Source organism: Cebus imitator, unplaced genomic scaffold, assembly GCF_001604975.1.
Source record: "Cebus imitator isolate Cc_AM_T3 unplaced genomic scaffold, Cebus_imitator-1.0 Scaffold37, whole genome shotgun sequence".
NCBI lineage: Eukaryota > Metazoa > Chordata > Mammalia > Primates > Cebidae > Cebus > Cebus imitator.
In genome coordinates, this window is record NW_016107352.1 from 2,160,011 (window position 1) to 2,180,307 (window position 20,297).

Here is a 20,297-nt window from a genome sequence, read left to right on the forward strand (position 1 = left end):
AAAGATCAAACCTCTGAGGTAGTGCTCAGGGAAGTGGTAATGAGTGACAAAACAATGAATTGGGGAGAAAACCTACAGTAAGATCAGAACTGGAATGGCTAAGTGCACTGCAGTATCAGAGAAGAGCAAGTTTTGTAAAGGAGAAAGTGGTCAACAGCATAAAAGGAGGTGAAGGAATGAAGGGACGAAGGAAGGAAGGAGAGGAAGGAAAGGAAGAGAGGAGATTTGTTAATAGGAGTATCATTGATGACTCTCAAGGTAGCAATTTTAGCCACCCACAGTGGGGAAACTCCAGAAGAGGAACTGAATGAGGGATTGTCTGATGATAAAATGGAGGCAATGGGTATAAACGTGGCTCTTAACCCTGGCCTTACATTTTTATCAACTGAACAAGTTTTAACAAGCACTATGATCCAGGCCTCCCTCAGACCAATGGAATCAGAATCTATAGAGCTGGGGCCTGGGCATTGAATCTTCTTAAATCATTAAGGTGCTACCATGTGCAACTGGGCCTGAATGTTAATACAGAGACAAGGAAGTGACAGCAAATAGAGAGGGATAAATGGGTTAAAGATATAAAGGATGGCACCAACAAGTTATATTGAAGAGGGCCAACATGCAGAACAGCATTTTGAACACAGAGCAGAGGAACCAGCAGACAGGAGGCACTGAAGTGATGGGGAGGGCAGAAAGCTGACCATGGTGACTTTCCGTCACTGGACATATAGGTTACAGTGCCTTGGGTTAGAAAAATCTGTTCCTATAAATGCCTGAGTCTTGAAAATCGTTTAAAATGGAAAAGCTATAATGATCAGGGCTGGATATTATTATGGTAATTAAAGGAATAATGTTAATGTTGGTATTTTACAAAATTAGGTGCTTTACAAATCTTAAATATTTTAGCATTCTCAAGTATTTAAGTGGTTTTATATAAGGTTCGATTAACATAGGGGGTAAGTTTAAAACTCAGAGTAAGAACATTATTCATGATTATGCTTTGTTTTGATGAGAAAAAATAATTCATTTATTGGCATGTTTTTCTGTTTTGTTTTAAATTTGGTTTTGATTTTAATAAACAGTCAATATTGTTACCTTCATCTATGAATGTGCTAATCCCATGAGGGTTAAATGAAGATAAATCAAATTTACTTCCAGTGATCTCCAATTCCAACACTGTTGGATCTTCTTCATTTAGGTCCATCAGAAGTATTTTTCCAGGTGTGTTGGGGTCGAAGCTCTTTATTCCAGGATATTTTAATCCCTTATACAGCATGGAGGAGAAAAAATCAAGCACAATACCAGTACTTCAAATGCTAATGGAGGTGCTGGATGGGTTCATATTGACTGCTCCTAACCACAGGGCTGTACAGATGGCCACATAGGAAGCCTCTTAGTTAGCTTGTATGATGGGTCCCCAAGAGAAGTCTTCTGGAAGCCACATGCTCCACTAGGCCACCCCACACAAACCCTTTCATCCTCTGCAGCAAAGTCATATGTGCACCACACTACAGCTTCCAGCCCAGGAGAAAGATCAAAAATGGAAGAGCAGACCAAAGCAGCAATTAATAATAACCCTCAACGATATAAGCAAGGAATACAGAGAGAACATTGGTTATGGCTTTTAAACTGTTCCCTGGTAGGTCCTTGGAAGCATCTCAAAGATAAAGTTTTAGTGGGCCAGAGGAACTCCTCCTTTCTTACCCTTCAATCAAAACAACAAAGCTATTGTTTTATATATTGGGTTCCCATATAAGATTTTGCTTGAAATATGCCTTATGTTGCTTAACAAAGGTTTGCAAGACATTACCTTCCAGGATGACCAGTCTACCATCTTCGTAAGAGAAAACTGGACTAAATAAATTACAAGAGGTAGCAAAGGTTTTTATATGGCTGGATGATTGTCTATGGTTTCCTATCAACTCTGTTATGTTATGATCTCTAGACCAGATGGTGCACTTCTTTGGTTTTGTGCTATATTAGCTACCATAGCAATCTATATGCAGGAGAATTTCAACAAATATGATAGATTCTCTCTTCAAGGTTTGGGAATTGTGGGATGACTTATCAATAATTTTAAATTAAAGGGCTTAATCTGAAAGATGTTAAAAAAATGTAAAAGTTGAAATGACATGGGAAGTAGTATATATTAAATGTATACTTAATTTAGCAAATATTTGAATATGGCAATTTTAAGTGCTTCAAGGAATAGATAGTTGAATGGGAAAACCACTCTTGAATACATTGAACTCACAAACAAATTTCTGCAATAGAAGCTAAGGTAATATGAGTTAAATGTAGATCCAAGAACACAAATATGCATAGAACACACATGATCATAATTATAGCACTAGTGTAAATGCATACACAGTTTGTTTTTTAAACCATAACTACTCATTTTATTTGAAAGTGGGCATTGGTATACAGAAAGCCTAAGTGAAAGACTTAAACTGCAGGTCCTAGAAAACGTTCTAGAACACAGAAAGTAAAAGAAAGCACTCACGGAGCTAATGAAAGCCAGTCCATTAGGCAGTATCTCCAAGTCTTCAGAGCCAGTTTCTACCAGAAAAAAAAGAATAGAAAGTACAGGTTGTTTCATATCATTGCAGAAAATGGATCAAATTCTTCATCACACCTCACCTGAAACTGGGGCTATATATTACTCTTATTTAATAGGTTCAGAATAATTCATTCTTTCATTTATTCAAACTGATGAATGTGACTATATGGAAATTTTAAATATATTAATATATTAACAAGTATAATTGAAATTTACACTTACTATATTTGTTTTAAATTGATGGACTAGAACTTTTTCCTCAGAAACTGAATCCTCTTAAAGTTCATAGAAATTCACAAGATGTACAAAACCCATGATTATTTGAAAAGAACTTGCTGTTTTCTAAAGATACAGGGTAAATTACAAATATATGTTATACTTAATAGTTCCAAATCAGTAAAACCTTTGGAAAGCCAAATTGAAAATATAAGCAAATTCCAAATACTTAAGTTAAAATGGGGATACATTTTAGGTGATCAAGAATATGAATTTTTATTACTAATTATAAACATCAGTAAAATATCACTGTCTTCAAGTTATACTTTAAGTACATGTAAATTTTTAACGTTTCAATTTATGTAGAGAAAAATGAACTATTTGATAGGTATTTATACACTTAGTTGAAATGTATGCTTTTCAAAAACCCAGTGATATCTGATATCAATGTCATATTTTTCTAGAAAAAAAGTTGCACCATAAGGTATCTAGTGAAATTTAATAATACTACGTCTTCTGATCTAGCCTCCTGAGATTTAACCAACTGAGATGAATAATTCTAAAGGAACAACAACAACAACAAAAACCCAAAACATAACAAAAGCAAAACACCAGCTGGAGAGCTAAGCCCAGGGACTCTCCTTGTTGGTTACCTCCCAGTTGCAATTCTCCTACCCTTTTATCTTTGCTGATAGGGCCTGCCTCCCACATTGGAGGCCTGATAATTACTTTCCCAGCTTCCTTTGCACCTGGGGCAACAGCCTCTCTTCCAGTTCTTAGGAATGAAATCTAAGAGGAAATCTGCTGAGAGCTTCTGGAAAAAAATTTCCTCTCCGATATCAAAAGAGAGGTGCATAAGGAGAAGCCTTGTGATAATTGCAAAGGCCTGTCAGAACTTTTCTTTAAAAAGTTAACTTTATTCACTGTTTTATCTGGCTCTCCCTCCCCTCTTCTGCCATCTCCTCAGGTTAGATTACCATGGAATCAAACATTATTCTATTTTTTTTTTTTTTTTGCTCTATTGATCAAACCAAAACAAACAACCAAAACTTCCAACACCTTGGCAATATATTGGTGAAGTCAAAAGTCAAACAACATGGTATTTATCATTAACTACCATTGATTATCATGGTTCAAAGTTTTATTTTTGGACAAAATTTAACAGGCACATTAATCACATAAAAAGCAAAAAAATATTAGAAGTTCAAATGAGACCCTTCTTCCTCTCACATACATACCAATTCCTTTAACTAAATTACACTTAGGAAGTTCCATGGGTTCTACCTCTCGGAAAGCATTAAGTCGTGTTCTGTGGGGAAGAAAAAATAAAACACACATAAAACTATTCAGAAATTATAATTAAGTTGCAATGGTAAGCAGCCCCACAAGTTCTCCTGCACTGTACCTTGCCTGAGTTTCAACTCCAGAGTTAGTGGTCCCTGCCACCTGCAATTTTTCCAGGCAAGGCCAGGGCAAGACAGGTGGGGAACTCTGGGTACAATATTTACTATTTGTTTAGCAGAGGTGAATAGGTATACAAAAGAGATACCTAGTATACTCTCCAGGGCTCTGTGTACTTTGGCAGGAACAGGAGCAATTTCATCAGTGTGTAAGGACCCCTAGGTGGAAAGTCTGAGTAAATGGCAACATGGTTCCAGTTTATTCCATTGATATTTTGGAGTTGCTGACAGATGGGCAGCCTCCTACTCATATGCCCAGTCTATCTCCACAGCCTGAACTGGGCATCTGCTTTATGATGTAGCACTTGAAAAATGCCAGTATGTTGAAAGGATTTCTAACTTCAGAAAATCATACACAAGGCCTGCATGTAAAAAGGCATTTCACACACACACGTGTACTCACACATGAACGCACATATACACAGGGGCAACTTATTACCTATGAGTGCATAAACACCATGGGGAACGTCTGAGTAAAGGACAAAGGAAAAGTGAACAGATGTGACAGGGAAGTACCAGCTGGCTGTCTGAACAGAGCAAAGCAACTGATGTGGCATTTGAAAGATGTCAGCACAACCAAGAGATTTAAACAATAAACTTTTTTTTTTTTTGAGAACTAGTGATACAATATTGTCATAGCAAGTAGTGACAATTATCCAAAAATCCCTAGAAATCTTATTTGGCTTCAAATAGGCTGAGAAATTTACTTGTCCTTCTGATGATTTGAACTCACAGGAGGAGGAGGATGGGCTACTGGGGTAACAGACATGCTAGATAAAATTATTACTGATGTGGTAAGAAATGATAGGAATTTGGGGGCGATTGGCCTTTCATTCATTCATTCAGGAAAAAAAAATGAGTATGTTTCTACCATCAAACCACTGGCTATCAATTTCATGCTCTAAGAAAATCTGATCTAAGAGGCAAGGAGTGGGGTCCAGTAATCTGCTTTGTAAAGTACTGCCATTTGTCCCAACGCACAACCAGAGTAAAGAACCACCAGTCTAGGTACTATAAATACAGAGATGAGTGAATAGATGAAGACAGCTTGGTCTGTGATGAGATTGTGGTTTTCTAATTGATAGATGTGAACTTAGAAGACTTCAAAGGAAAGATGGAATCTGTCCCATGACTGGAGAAATGGAAAGGCATTTCAAAAATGGAAATCTGACATTATAATTGCAAAAATCCACAATAAGGAAATAAAAAGGGAAGTGATAGAACAGTGGCTTACAAACTTTTCAGACTGAGACTCACATTAGGAAAAGTATTTTATATGGTATGAACACCCAGTACATGGACACATATATACATACACATCTGAATCAAGCTTCACAAAACAGTACTTGCCCTCATCTTTGTGACTCATTCCTAACTTTTCTGTCCAATTATGTTTCATTTATTTTAAAATGTTGGTAATTATCTACTAAGTTGATTTTGTTACCCACCATTTAAAAACAACCCCATGTAGTGAATATTTGCAGCATGCCCTCAAGGAACAAAAGGGCAGGTACAAGATGTTAAAGGTGATGGTCATAACCAAGGAAAACACTAAGACTGGCATGGAAGGAGAGATTCAAGGATGTAAAAATCACTAAATGGGCCAAGACTTGTGAAAAACACCAAGGATAGTCAAATTCACTTTCTTAGACTCAAAACCACATGGGAAGAATACGCATGCTGCCTGGCTCACAAGGGTCACCAAACATATGGGTTCACAAAAGATACCAAGGGCTCTTTTCCCTATATCTCTTTCACACCTCTTTTTATTTGCTCACACTTTCCCCTTCACCTAGAATGTTCTTTATAACAGTTAAGAAGTGGCTGAGCAGGTATTGGAACTCAAGTATGAACACAAAGCTCACATTCAGTTCTCTAACCAGCCAAAATCTACAGATAACACTGCTTAAGAGCTGGAAGATGCACCTGAAAACTAACCCACCTGTGTTATTATCCTCCAGTTCATATTTTTTCTACCTCATCTTCAATGTATTAGGAAATATCTTGTCAAAGGCTTAAGTCCAAATGTTCTGGGCCTATGAGATAAGGTTCAATGTCTGAGATAAGTCTCTGATTCACTAGACTCTGAACTCTGTGCAAAAATCACACAGCCTTTGCTGTGAACTTGTCTGAGTCTGCTTTGTGTTGCTATAAAGGAACATCTGAGGTTGAAAAACTGATAAAGAAAAAAGGTTTATTTGGCTTATGATTCTGGATGCCTGGAAAGTTCAAGATTGGGCATCTGCATCTGGTGAGGGGCTCAGGTTGCTTCCACTCATGGCAGAAGATGAAGAGGAGCCAGTACCCACAGAGATCAAGAAATGAGAGAAGATGTAAGAGAGGGCTCCCCAGTACCCCCGGGGAAGACCCCTACTCATGATGCTTTATAGCTTCTCCTAGTCTTCTGTGTTGGGATTAATAATGCCTTAGTTCATCCTCAAGAATCTTCACATACACATCTGTCAACTTTCTTACCATATTGTTCTGCAGCTGTCAGTTTTTGATCTTTTGCTCCCAGTAGATTCTAAAATTGGTGAGTGAATACTGCATCCTATTCATTCTTATAACCTCTAGCAGGAACACAATGTTTGCAAAGAGAAGGTACTCAGAAGATGTCTACTGACGTGTCTCCCGACGATACTAGGCAAGTACATCAGACTGAGAAGATGGTGTTGGTTGCATTCATAGGGGAGACTGTATGGTTGGAAGATTATTTGTCCTTATCTCAGAATTTCAATGAGGTATGATTATAATACATACTTAAGTAATCACTCATTAGATTTCATAGGTGGATTTTTGAGATCACAAATGACAGCTATAAAAGCTAACAATTATAGGATATCTGCTATATGCCTGATTTTTATATATATGTACACATATACACATATATGTATATATGTGATTTATTATATATGTATATGTATATACATTTATTTTTTATTTATATATTTATATAAATGTGTGTGTGTGTGTGTGTGTATATATATATATATATATGCTGTAATATGTATTATTATCCCCTAATTTTCAGGTGGAGAAACAGGCTGGAACTCTTCCGGAATAAAGTGACAACTTGAAAGTTGCAGAAATGAGATCTAGCCCAGGTCATCAGGAATCTACCACTACTCCCTCCCCACAACTGTGTTGCCTACAGCAAGCATGGAATGGTAGAAATACATTGAGAGACCCAATGTTAGCTTTGTGGTTTCCTTCTGAGAAGGGGATCTCAAGTGTTCTCACATATTGCAATTGGCAACGTAGGGACAAGGAAGCTGCCATACAGATGTAGTGCTGCAACATTCCATAGCCCAAGTTGGGATTTGGGGAGGGGAGCTGTTTTTACCATCATCCAAGGCATTCCCTGGACTTGTGCAGTGCATATCCTGCGAGGCCACATGCAGTTGATTATAAAGATGGGTGGGAGACTTGTGGTCTAGGGGAGCTCTCTCAGTTCCTTTCTCTGTGCTGCTCCCACCTGAGAAACTCGGAAATCTCTCGAGGCATTCCTTGCATGCTGCCACAAGTTCCCTCCAGCCTAGACCTATATAGCTTCCTGTGAGCCCCACACATATACACACCAAGTCTGAAGAAAAAAAAGGATGCATCTACCCTGGGGATTTGGCTCACTCCTGATGCAGGCCTCAGGATATCATCTCTTCCCTTCTCTCCCTGGGGCATGCATGATCTCTAATCCCCCAGGGAGTTTGTTCAGTGATGCTGGTTCTGATTCAACAGTGTGGGGCAGGGCTTGAGATACGGCATGTGCAGGGAGCCTCTAGGTGATGCTCAGGCAGCTGGTCCCCAGACTCAGTTGAGTAGCTAGGTTTTAGGGGCTTCCTACAGTGAGTACAATTTTCCTTCCTTCCTCTGTCTGGGCCACTCCAGGAGTCTCAAAACCCAATCTTTATCATATATTTTTATCTATACCTATAATCTCCTTTGGCAGCCAACAGCACTGTGACTAATGAAAACTCACAAACTGTAATTTTTCCATGATTTAAAATCCAAGATTACCAACTGCTTTTTACATTTTTATAGCATTCTGTTACTTAAAATCTTAGAAAAAAAACTCCACAATAAATAGTAAAAACCCATTCTGAATGTAAGCTTCTAATTAGTCCAGATCATATAATTTTTTAATATTTAGTTTTCATTAAGTTTTACTTTAGTGTAAATAAGACATTATTGACTAAACCTTAGAGACCAGGATGATCTCTAGACTTTGAACTCTTGTAAAAAGTTATGAAACTTCTGATACATTCTTAAAACATCCCCACACCCCTTACATAGCACTTAACTGTTTGTTAAATACTTAAGAAAGAAACAAGAAATTAACATTTATTGAATAGCTGCTCTGTCCCAGGCAGGTGTATATTACCATTTCCAGTTTAATGAAACAGCTAACGTTAGAGATGTAAAGTGATTTGCCCAAATCCCATACTTAAGGGGCAGAGGTAAACCCCAGGACATCAGATGCTGGCTCCAGGGTTCCCTCTTCTCCACCTGCCCCCACTAAAGTGGGCCATCACAGCACACGTTAGCTCCCACCTGCTCAGGTCCACATGCAGTTTTGCTGTGGCTCTCGGTAGCCTCAAATTGAGAATCTTCAAGCCTGGAAGGTTTGTTATGCCAGGCAATCAAGGTGCAGAAGGGATGGGATTCCTTTCCCTAATTCACAAAATATCAGGAGAACCCCCACCTGGTTAGTTTCTTTCTGGGTTGAGAAGTGAATCTGTAGTCAGAGCGCACAAATCTTCAAGAAAAATTAATTCGTGTCTACTGACAACCTGGCCACTCACACTCATGGCAATTGCCTCCTTATCCCATGTCTCAAGCCATGAGCAAGGGTTTGTTTTCAAGTGACACATGATGGCTCAACAAACATTTCTGAACCCCCCGCGCAGCGCATCTAGTACCTGCCTATAAATGTTCTGTTAACAGCCTTGGACCCTACTTTCTGGGGGTTCATGGAGCTGGCAGGGGGTAAGGCAGATGAAGGCTGCAGCCCTCACCAAAACCTACTTACTGGTAAGAAAACTGGTGGTTCCTGAAGAGTGCCAGTCCCAGCCCCAAGAGAGTGAGAACAATCAGCTTCGCCATGGCTGGGGACAGACGGATGGATGGGCTCAGACATCGACGGGCTAGGAGACTGCCTGCCTGCAGCTGCAGCCCCGCTCAGACAGCTTTGGGACTGGCCAGTCCCGCCCCTCCCCGCCGGGTCCGCAGCCCGCTGGGCAGACCAGGTGCACGGAAGGCGTGGCTCGCAGTCAGCCCACACCGCCAGGGCTGCGCTCCTTGAGCCAAGCGCCTCATTTTGCTCCCTCCAACTGTAAAGAGAGAAGACCGAGAATAGGTGCCTAGTCCAGTTGGGGAGGGGAGATCAAGCAAGTTGAAGAAAATAGCTGTGGGAAAGGACAGTCAAGCTTTGGTGAGCATTCGCTTTGTGCCAGCCGGATCCTTGGGGCTCAGAGGAATTTAGTAGCTTGATCACGGTGACAGCCAAAAAAGTGAGGAAGGGAGGGCTGTAGTAGGAACCCCTAAGATCTAACTTTTCTTAGGGGTTACCACTCTGTGCCACCTTCCAACATCTGGATTTCAAGCATCTTTCTCTCAACACCACTTCTGATCTTACAGTTCACTCAAGTACATCCCCACACAGCTCATTCATTTCCTCATGCAGTTGACATGTATTGAGTACCTGCTATGTGCCAAGCACTGCTCTAGATGCTAGAGAACAGGACAAAAAGTCTTCCTCAAGCTTACGTTCATTTCGGTGGGGTAGTCAATTGAGAAATCAGCACAACATGTCACTATGGCATATATAATGCTCTAGGTGATGCATGTATTATGGATATGTACATATGTTATGAAGAAAACACATAAACAAGAAAGGAGATAAAGAATATCCTCTGCTTAAGAACGGGCAGTCAGGGAAAGCCTCACTGATAAGGGTACATTTGACTAAAGACCCAAAGGAGGTGCCTCTGTACAACCCCATCTCTCTTCTCTGCTGTCTGCTGTTACTATGAATGATTTGCTCTGTCTCTTTCCTTCTCAAGGCTTTTGGTCCCAGTTATACTTTCTCTCTTCTGCAACATCTGTCCTTTCATCTTTTCCGGAATATTGCCAGACAATACCAACATGCTTTACTTATCACCCTTAGTTTTCTTGGGAAAGTGCTTCTTTGGCCTCACATTGTAACTACTTCCCTCTTTCCCTGCTCCTTCTGAACACTTACTCTTCGGCCTTGAGCTTCCATGTAGTAAATCTGACCACTCCACTGGAGCATCCATCTTAAAAGGCCATGAACATATAGAGAGGGAAAGTGGTCAGCTGAAGCCAACCTTCTAACCATTGGCCCCAAGGAAGTAAACATGAATGAAATGGTCCTGGATCATTTAGAGAAGCCCAGCCACCACAGCTTGTCCACCAACTGATTACCACTGGCTAAGACACTCTGGTTAACACCAGGTGGAGCAGAATAATCTACTTAAGAGAGGAGAACCACTGGATCCCAAAGAGATGAGTATTTGAAAACAGGAGACTGATGATCTGTGTCCAAGGTGGCTATGAATTGAGTATGCTTATGGCAGAGAAGAAACTACTGAGTTTGATAACATGGATACAATGGGTGATTTAATAAGAACAAATTCTATAGAAGTCAAAAGACCAAAGCCATATTAGAATGGGTTAAGGCAAGAATGGAAGATTGGAGATATTTCCCAAGATTAGTTGCTGAACCAAACGATCATTTCCTTATGCTCATAAACAGTATGTAAGGAATTTAGTCAGGGGCCAGCAGGCTGCCTGGTTGACATTCCCACTGGGGTGTCTAATAGCTTTTCAAAATGTGTCCATCCAGTTGTTCAAGTCCAAAATTTATATATCTTCTTTCATCTGTCTCTTCTCCTCACACCCTCTTGCATCAAAAAGATCAGTCAGTCCTATAGGTTCCATTGTGTATTAGTTATCATATGCTGCATAACAAATTACACCAAAGCCTCACCATTAAAAACAACAAACACTTATTATCTCATCACTTCTTGGGTCAGGAATTCAGGCATGGCATAGCTAGAAACCTCTGGCTCAAGCTCTGTCATGAGTTAGCACCTGAGCTGTCAGTGTGAATTGCTGTCTCATCTGAAGGCTCAACTGAAGTGGGTGAGGTGAGATCAGCCTCCAAGATTACTCACACAGCTCTTGGGAGACTTCAGTCCCTTGATACATGGGCCTCTCTACAGAACCACAGCAGAAAAAGGTAGCTGATTTTCACTAGAATGATTAATCTGAAAGGGTGAGACAGCATACATCTAAAATGGATGCCATAATTTTTTATTAACCTAACTTCTGAAATGTCATCTCCTAACTTCTGCCATATTCTGTTTGTTAGATACAAACTACTAACTCCAGTTTACATTCAAGCAGAGAAGAATTAAATTCACGTCTTGAGGCTTCCCTCCATATTCCTTGAGGCATATTGATATGGTTTGGATATTTGTCCCCTCCATATCTCATGCTGAAATGTGATCCCCAGTGGTAGAGGTAGGGCCTGGTGGGAGGTGTCTGGGCTATGGGAACAGATCCCTCTGAATTGTCTTGGTGCCATCCTTATGGTAACTAATGAGTTATCTTGCTCTAAGTTCACATGAGGTCTGGTTGTTTAAAAGACTGTAGCACCTTCCCCCACTCCCACTGCCTCTTTTTCCATGTGACATGCTGGCTCCCCATGACCTTCTGCCATGATTGTAAGCTTTCTGAGGCCCTCACCAGCACCTGAGCAGTTGTTGACACCATGCTTCCTGTACAGTCTACAGAACCATGAGCCAATTAAACCTCTTAAAAAAAAAATTACCCAGCCTCAGGTGTTTATAACGATGCAAAAATTGCCTAACCCACGTATCCAAGAATGTATAGTTCCCTCTTTGAAACCACCACAACTTTCCAATACTCTTGAATCCACCCACTTTTCCCCATTTCCACTGACCTTACTCTGGTTCAGGCTAGAACAGCTTCTCCATTGTTCTCTCCCTAATCACCCTCCCCACAAATCCATTCTTCTTACCAAGGCCCATGTAATCTTTTAAAAATGTAAATCAGGTTATATCATTTCCCTGCTTAAAGTCCTCCCTCTTGTGGCTTCTCATTTTACTTTCTTATCGTGGTCTAAAAGGCCCCACAAGATCTGGGCTGTGCTTACCATCTGACCTAATTTCTTATAATTCACTCAGCATAACATTGCAGCAACATTAGCTTTTGTACCATTCTGTACCTGCACCAAATTCATTGCACTTCTCCATCTTTGTCTTCGCTATTCTTTGGCTAGAATCCTCTTCCCATCTCCCTGACTTAACTCCCCGATGGCACCTTGCATTTCTCTATCTTGTCTTTCAGGTCTTAGCTTAAATGCCACTTCTTCTGAAAGGCCTTTCCTAATATTACCATCTAGAGTAGTCTTTACCTGCACCCTCTTCCCCTGGGTTCCTAAGACCTCAGCACTGATATCAAATGGTTGGTACCATTACAGAATTACTGGTTATTAGAGTAATGACATATTTCTATAGAGATTGGTAAATAACCACTTCCTCAGGTCCCCCTACAGGTCCTCTACAATACTGACCATTCTCTCTTCCCTGGAATCCTCCCTCACTTTACCATGATCTAGCAACCAAGAGATTATTTCCTGGCACAGTAGGGTCTCTAGGATTCTTCTTCCAAATAGTGTGTTGTTCAGCTGGGACTGATCTGACTAATTGAGGCTGTGCTATACCTGTTATTAAGGACTCTATCATCCTTGTCTTCACAGTGCTCCATAGGAAATCATTTTCCTTATCTATTTATTTACTTAATGCCAACTGCCTTCCCTTACTAGCATGTAAACTTTTAGAGGGCACAGACCTTGACTAACTTGCTAACTACCTTCTCTCTAACTCTTAGAACAGTTTCTGGCACATAGTAAGTGCTCAAATATTTGTAGAGGTAGGGAAAGTATAAAAGAATGGCAAGGAGACAGGGATAAAGGAGGCAGGAAGAGCAGGGAGTGAAAGGTGGTTTGGGAGTAAACTAGAGATGCCATTCTCTTCTTTTCTGATCCAGTTGTCCCATGGGCCTTAAAGAACCCAAGTGGTCTTTCTTGCACAAAAATCCATGGTATTTGTTTGAAGTCATTGTCTATTTATTCTCTTTGTTCTCTTTTCCCTCTTTTGACAACCAGTCTTGTCCTCCTTCCTTCCCCTAACCTACTCATCTCTTTCAAATACAAGAGCAAAGGTTTCCCAAGTCAATGCTTGGGATTTGATAATGTGGGATAAGATGCAAAGATAGAGACCACATCTTGTTGTGTTGACTTCTGTTGTGACTCAAACATTTAATCTAACTAAATGTCCTCTCATCTCCCTAATCTCACAACATTCACAGGTAAATTTACTATGTAGGGAGGCAGAAAGGCAACTGAACTGCCCCAAGAAAAAAAAAGATGCTTCATGGTTCCTGATCCTCATCTCTTACAGGAGAAAAGTATATTTCTCCGAAGTATGAATCTAGTTGATCTTGAGATTTGCTCCTCCGAATTGAGACCTTAGCCCTCACTATTCCTTAATTTGTAGAGATTCGTCATAGGGAAGGCCATGACGAGGAGGTCCCATTTTTTCCCATCCTCTCTTTCTTCCAACTTGTCTCTTCTTTCTTCCCCTAAGGTTCCCAAGCTAACAAATTTTATTTCACATGAGGTATTTGCAATACATTTGCTTCCAGATCATAAAAGGATATTAAAAGTGTTCATTTAAGGAGCTGAAGTTCCTAAAGCTGAGGATGGAACATGTGAAGTGGAGGTTGGACTTGGGGGTGCTAGTTTAAGTGGGACTCAGTGTCAATTTGCATTTGAGGGTATCTGGGATGCAGTAGACTGTGGATGAGAAAGGTATTTCAGATTGGAATAAAAAAGAATGCATCATTAAGTCCAGGAATGGAATTCCTAGGGGTTCCAAGAGTAAAATCTATAGGATATCACCATCATCATCCAAAGACCAGGATCTACACTCTGCCTCTTCACAAAACAACATGAATAAACAGAAGCTTATAAAGTAAATATGATATGTACACAATAGAATACTATTCAGCCTTTAAAAAGAAAGAAAATCCTGTCATTCACAACAACATGTATAAACCCAGAGGAGATTTTGTTAAGTGAAATAAACCAGGCACAAGAAGACACATATAACATGATCTCATTTATTTGTGAAATCTAAAAATGTTGAACTCATAGGAGTAGAGAGGATCAGGGGCTGGGGGAGGGGAAGTGTTTGGGAGATGTTTGTCAATAGATAGAAAATTTCAGTTAGATAAGAGGAATTAAAGAGATCTATTGCACAACACGATAACTATAGTTGATAACAATATACTATATTCTTGAAAATTGCCAAGAGAGTAGATTTTAAGTGTTCTAGCATACAGAGTGATAAGTAGGTGAGTTGATGCATATGTTAATGAACTCAGTTTAGCCATTCTACAATGTATACATATTTCAAAACATCATATTATGCATAATAAATATACATAATTTTTATTTTTCTATTTTAAAAAAGAACAGACATAGGCTCCGCTCACATGGGTCTTATCATTTAAAGTGCACATATGTGGTACAAACCATCCATAAATTAGATCATATATGAATCTTTTAAAATGTATTTGTTCTGCTCTATGAGACATGAGAGCAGTGACTATTAACTTTTTTTTAAAGGAACATAACTTTGAAACTCTGTAAACCCTGTTTTTGGATTCATGTAAGACATATATACAACACTCACATCTCATTTCAGGAATTTTCTACATCAACCCCTGAAGCCCATCATGTCCAGGTCAGACATGAAGAAACCTTGTCTAAAAGAAAAGTGAAAACTCTGGAGTAATTAATATCTAGTGGTCAATCAGTTACTTTGAAATGGTCTCCTCTCTTTGGAGCTCTTTATCTGGGCTTTTGTTTTCATTTGCTCTTTTGCCTGAAACACTGTTTTTCATAACCTTTTTATTCCCCATTTAAAAAACCAAACATCTTTATTGAGATATAATTTATATATAATAAACTGCACACATTTATAATAAATATAATTACATATTTTTATAATTCAATATATATGAGTCAATATATAGAAATCAGTAAGTTTTGACATTTATACTCACCCACAAAATCATCACAGGCATCAAGGTAATAGATACATCCTTTACCTCCGAATTTCTTAATGCCTATTTGCACTCCCTCTCTCATGCCTTTCACACCTATATACACCTCGCTTATCTACAGATGTATTAGTTATATACCATTGTGTAACAAGCCTAAAATGTATCAACTTATAACCACAAACATCACTTCTCACTTTCTGTGGGCCAGGAGTATGACTACAACTTATCTGGTGCTTCTGCCTCAGAGTCATTTCCAAGTCATTTCCAAGCCCTAACCCAGGAATAAGCCAGGGCTGTGATCTCCTTTTAACAAGCAAGGTGGAAGTCACCATCTCTTTGTAACCTAATTTTCAAATTGATGTATCATTTTTGCCATGTTGTATTCATTCTGTTCTCTCAAGGGGAAGGAATTACAAGAGGGTGTGGATACTAGTCCCCATTCGTAACATGATCAAATCCTACTTGCTCCTTCAGGCACCTTTTTGGAATTTATTTCTACTAAATTTTTTTCCTTACGTCTAAATCTTGAATACCCTTCTTGTACATCTCATTGCACCATGCTGCTTCTTTATTATCCCTGCTACTCTATGTTGTTAATGCTTTATTACTGTACTGTTTTTCTCACTAGACCAGAAGCTCATGTAACAATGCCTTGCTTGTTGTTATAGCTCTAATGCCTGGTACAGCATCTAACAAAATCTAGATGCTCAACAAATATTGTTGAATATATGAATGAATGTTTAAAAATTATTACAGGAGAGGAAGATAAAAGATGGCCATTTAGGAACAGCTCAGGATTGCAGCTCCCAGTGAAAGCACAGAGGGTGAGTGGACGCCGCATTTTTATTGCCCACAAACCAGGAGATTCCCAGGCAGAGGAGCCCCACTGGTTGCCAGTGCGGCTGTTTTGGTCGGCACAGCTGCTTTCTCGGCGCCCCGGCGCAGCGGTTCTCCATACAAAATTCACTAGTCCAGGTGACCTTTTAGCTGGCAATTGGAGCCCCGGGAAATAGCCCATTGATCTGATTAAAAGGGGACTGAACAGGGAGCCAGGCCAGGAGATTCCTGGGTAAAAAAAAGTACCACGAATCTCAGCGCCGCGGTGCAGTGAGTCACTGCACGGGAAATCACACAGATCCCAGCACCTTTTCAATAGGCAACCGGAACACCTGGGAGAGAGTCAACTGTTCAACTAAGAAAAAAAAAAGAAGTCTCTGAGGCAGGGAGCCAGGTGATCAGGCTCGGCTGGTCCCACCCCTACAAAAGAACAGCAATCAAAAACTTTCTGGATTGAGAGTTTCACAGCAAGCACAGCTGAACCTGGGACAGTCCAGCTCTGTGGGGGAGGGGCATCCACCATTACCAAGGCACTCCACCACTATGGAGGTAGTCCGCCATTGCTGAGGCAGCCTGCCATTGCCAAGGCAACCTGACACTGCTGAGGCTGCCTGCCGTTGCCAAGGCAACCTGCCATTACAGAGAGAGTCTGCCAATACAGAGGTGGGCCACCACTGCCGAGGCAGTCCTAACTACACCCATATAAACAGGGATGCCAGGAAGTTCACATGGCAGCTGGGTGGAGCCCATAGCAGCTCAGCAAAGCCTCTGCAGGCAGACAGTGACTAGGCTATCTCCTTGCTGGGCATGGCAGCACTGAAAAAAAAAGGCAGTGACACAATGGAAACTCATAAATAAAGCCCTAACTCCCTGGGACAGAGCACCTGGGAACAAAAAGCGGTTTATGAGTTCTGCTGCAGCAGACATAAACGTGCCTGCCCAGCAGCTCTGAATGAACAACGGAGCTCACAGTTTAGCACTTGAGCTCCTGTAAAGGACAGACTGTCTCCTCAAGCAGCTCCGTGACCTCTGTATATCCAAAGAGTCACCTCATAAAGGAGAGGTCAGACTGACATTTGGTGGGTATCCTTCTGGGACAAAGACAGCAGAAGAAGAAACTGGTAGTAACCCTTATTGTTCTGCAGCTGCTGCAGGTGATCCCCAGGCAAGCAGGGCCTGGAGTGGACCTCAGCAGCCCTACCCCAGAGGGGCCAGACTGTTAGAAGGAAAACTAAGAAACAGAACTAACTTCATCATCAACAAACAACGTCCACTCAGAGACCCAATCTGAAAGTCAGCAACTACAAAGACGACAGGTAGATAAATCCATAAAGATGGGAAGAAACCAGCACAAAAAGGATGAAAACACCTGAAACCAGAACACCTCTTCCCCTACAGGGGATCACAACTCCTCACCAGCAAGGGAACAAGGCTGGATGGAGAATGAGTGTGATGAAATGACAGAATCAGGCTTCAGAAGGTGGGTAGTAAGAAACATCTGTGAGCTAAAAGAACATGTCTAACCCAATGCAAATAAACTAAGAACCTTGAAAAAAGATTTGACGAAATGCTAATGAGAATGGACAACTTAGAAAGGGATATAAGTGAATTGATGGAGCTGAAAAACACAACAGGAGAACTTCGCGAAGCATGCACAAGTTTCAACAGCCGAACTGACCAAGGAGAAGAGAGGATATCAGAGGTCAAAGATCAACTCAATGAAATAAAATGAGAAGGCATGATTAGAGAAAAAAGGGTAAAAAGGAATGAACAAAGTCTCCAAGAAACGTGGGACTATGTGAAAAGACGTAATCTACATTTGATAGGTGTACCTGAATGTGACGAAGAGAATGAATCCAAGCTGGAAAATACTCTTCAGGATATTATCCAGGAAAACTTCTCCAACCTAGCAAGGCAGGCCAATATTCAAGTCCAGGAAACACAGAGAACACCACAAAGATATTCCTCATGAAGAGCAACCCCAAGGCACATAATGGTCGGATTCACCAGGGTCGAAATGAAGGAGAAAATGCTAAGGGCAGCCAGAAAGAAAGGTCGGGTTACCCACAAAGGGAAGCCCATCAGACTCACAGCAGATCTCTCAGCAGAAACCCTACAGCCAGAAGAGAGTGGGGGCCAATATTCAACATCCTTAAAGAAAAGAACTTTCAACCCAGAATTTCATATCCAGCCAAACTAAGCTTCATAAGTGAAGGAAAAATAAAATCCTTTGCGAACAAGCAAGTACTCAGAGATTTCGTCACCACCAGGCCTGCTTTACAAGAGCTCCTGAAAGAGGCTCTACACATTGAAAGGAAAACCAGTACCAGCCACTCCAAAAACATACCAAATGGTAAAGAGCATCAACACAATGAAGAATCTGCATCAACTAATGGGCAAAACAGCCAGCTAGCATCAAAATGGGAGTATCAAATTCACACATAACAATATTAACCCTAAATGTAAATGGACTAAATGCCCCAATCAAAAGACACAGACTGGCAAATTGGATAAAAAGCCAAAACCCATCAATGTGCTGTATCCAGGAAACCCATCTCACATGCAAGGATACACAAAGGCTCAAAATAAAGGGATGGAGGAAGATTTACCAAGCAAATGGAGAGCAAAAAGAAGCAGGAGTTGTAATTCTCATCTCTGATAAATTAGACTTTAAAGCAACAAAGATCAAAGGAGACAAAGAAGGATATTACATAATGGTAAAAGGATCAATGCAAGAAGAAGAGCTAGCTATCCTAAATATATACGCACCCAATACAGGAGCACCCAGATACATAAGGCAAGTGCTTAATGACTTACAAAGAGACTTAGACTCCCACACAATAATAGTGGGAGACTTTAACACCCCATTGTCAACATTAGACAGATCAACCAGACAGAAAACTAACAAGGATATCCAGGACTTGAACTCAGACCCGGACCAAGCAAACCTATTAGACATTTACAGAATTCTCCACCCCAAATCCACAGAATATACATTCTTCTCAGCACCACATCAAACCTACACTAAAATTGGCCACATAATTTGAAGTAAATTACTCCTCAGCAAATGCAAAAGAACAGAAATCATAACAAACAGTCTCTCAGACCACAAGAGACCATCAAGTTAGAACTCAGAATTCAAAAACTAACTCAGAACCGCACAGCTTCATGGAAACTGAATGACTTGCCCTTGAATGTTGACTGAATAAACAATGAAATGAAGGCAGAAATAAAGATGTTCTTTGAAACCAAAGAGAATGAAGTCACAACATATCAGAATCTCTGGGACACATTTAAAGCAGTCTCTAGAGGAAAATATATAGCAATAAGTGCCCACATGAGAAGCAAGGAGAGATCTAAAATTGACAGCCTATCGTCAATATTGAAAGAGCTAGAGGAGCAAGATCAAAAAAACTCAAAACCTAGCAGAAGACAAGAAATAACTAAGACCAGAGCAGAACTGAAGAAGATAGAGACACAAAAAACCCTTCAAAAAATCCATAAATCCCAGAGCTGGTTTTTCAAAAAGATCAACAAAATAGACCACTAGCCAGATTAATAAAAAAGAAAAGAGAGAATAACCAAATTGATGCAATAAAAAATGATGAAGGGGACATCACCACAGATTCCACAGAAATTCAAACCATCATCAGAGATTATTACAAACAACTCTATGCACATAAACTAGTAAACCTGGAAGAAATGGATAAATTCCTGGACACTTGCCTCCTCCCAAGCCTAAACCAGGAAGAAGTCAAAACCCTGAATAGACCAATAGCAAGGTCTGAAGTTGAAGCAGCAATTAAGAGCCTACCACCCAAAAAAAGATGAGGTCCAGACGGGTTCACAGCCGAATTCTACCAAACATACAAAAAGGAGCTGGCACCATTCCTTCTGAAATTATTCCAAATAATCCAAAAAGAGGGAATTCTTCCCAAATCATTTTATGAGAACAACATCATCCTGATACTAAAACCCAGCAGAGTCTCAACAAGAAAAGAAAACGTCAGGCCAATATCCATGATGAACATAGATGCAAAAATCTTCAATAA

At 40.2% G+C, this 20,297-nt stretch overlaps 1 protein-coding gene across 2 annotated transcripts in view; it reads right to left on the reverse strand.

Moving 5' to 3' along the window:
• PON1 (paraoxonase 1) overlaps positions 1-9,561 on the reverse strand; it is a 26,138-nt gene extending 16,577 nt beyond the window's left edge. Inside the window, exons 1-4 of one of the 2 annotated variants that reach the window (XM_017525151.2) lie at positions 9,260-9,561; positions 4,012-4,082; positions 2,501-2,556; positions 1,093-1,261 (exon numbers count right to left, since the gene is read on the reverse strand). In XM_017525151.2, the coding sequence (XP_017380640.1) occupies positions 1,093-1,261; positions 2,501-2,556; positions 4,012-4,082; positions 9,260-9,333 (370 nt within the window). In that variant the 5' untranslated portion in view covers positions 9,334-9,561. The remainder of the gene's footprint in view (positions 1-1,092; positions 1,262-2,500; positions 2,557-4,011; positions 4,083-9,259) is intronic. The other variant, XM_017525152.2, reaches the window with a different exon arrangement.
• Positions 9,562-20,297: the final 10,736 nt, after the last annotated feature.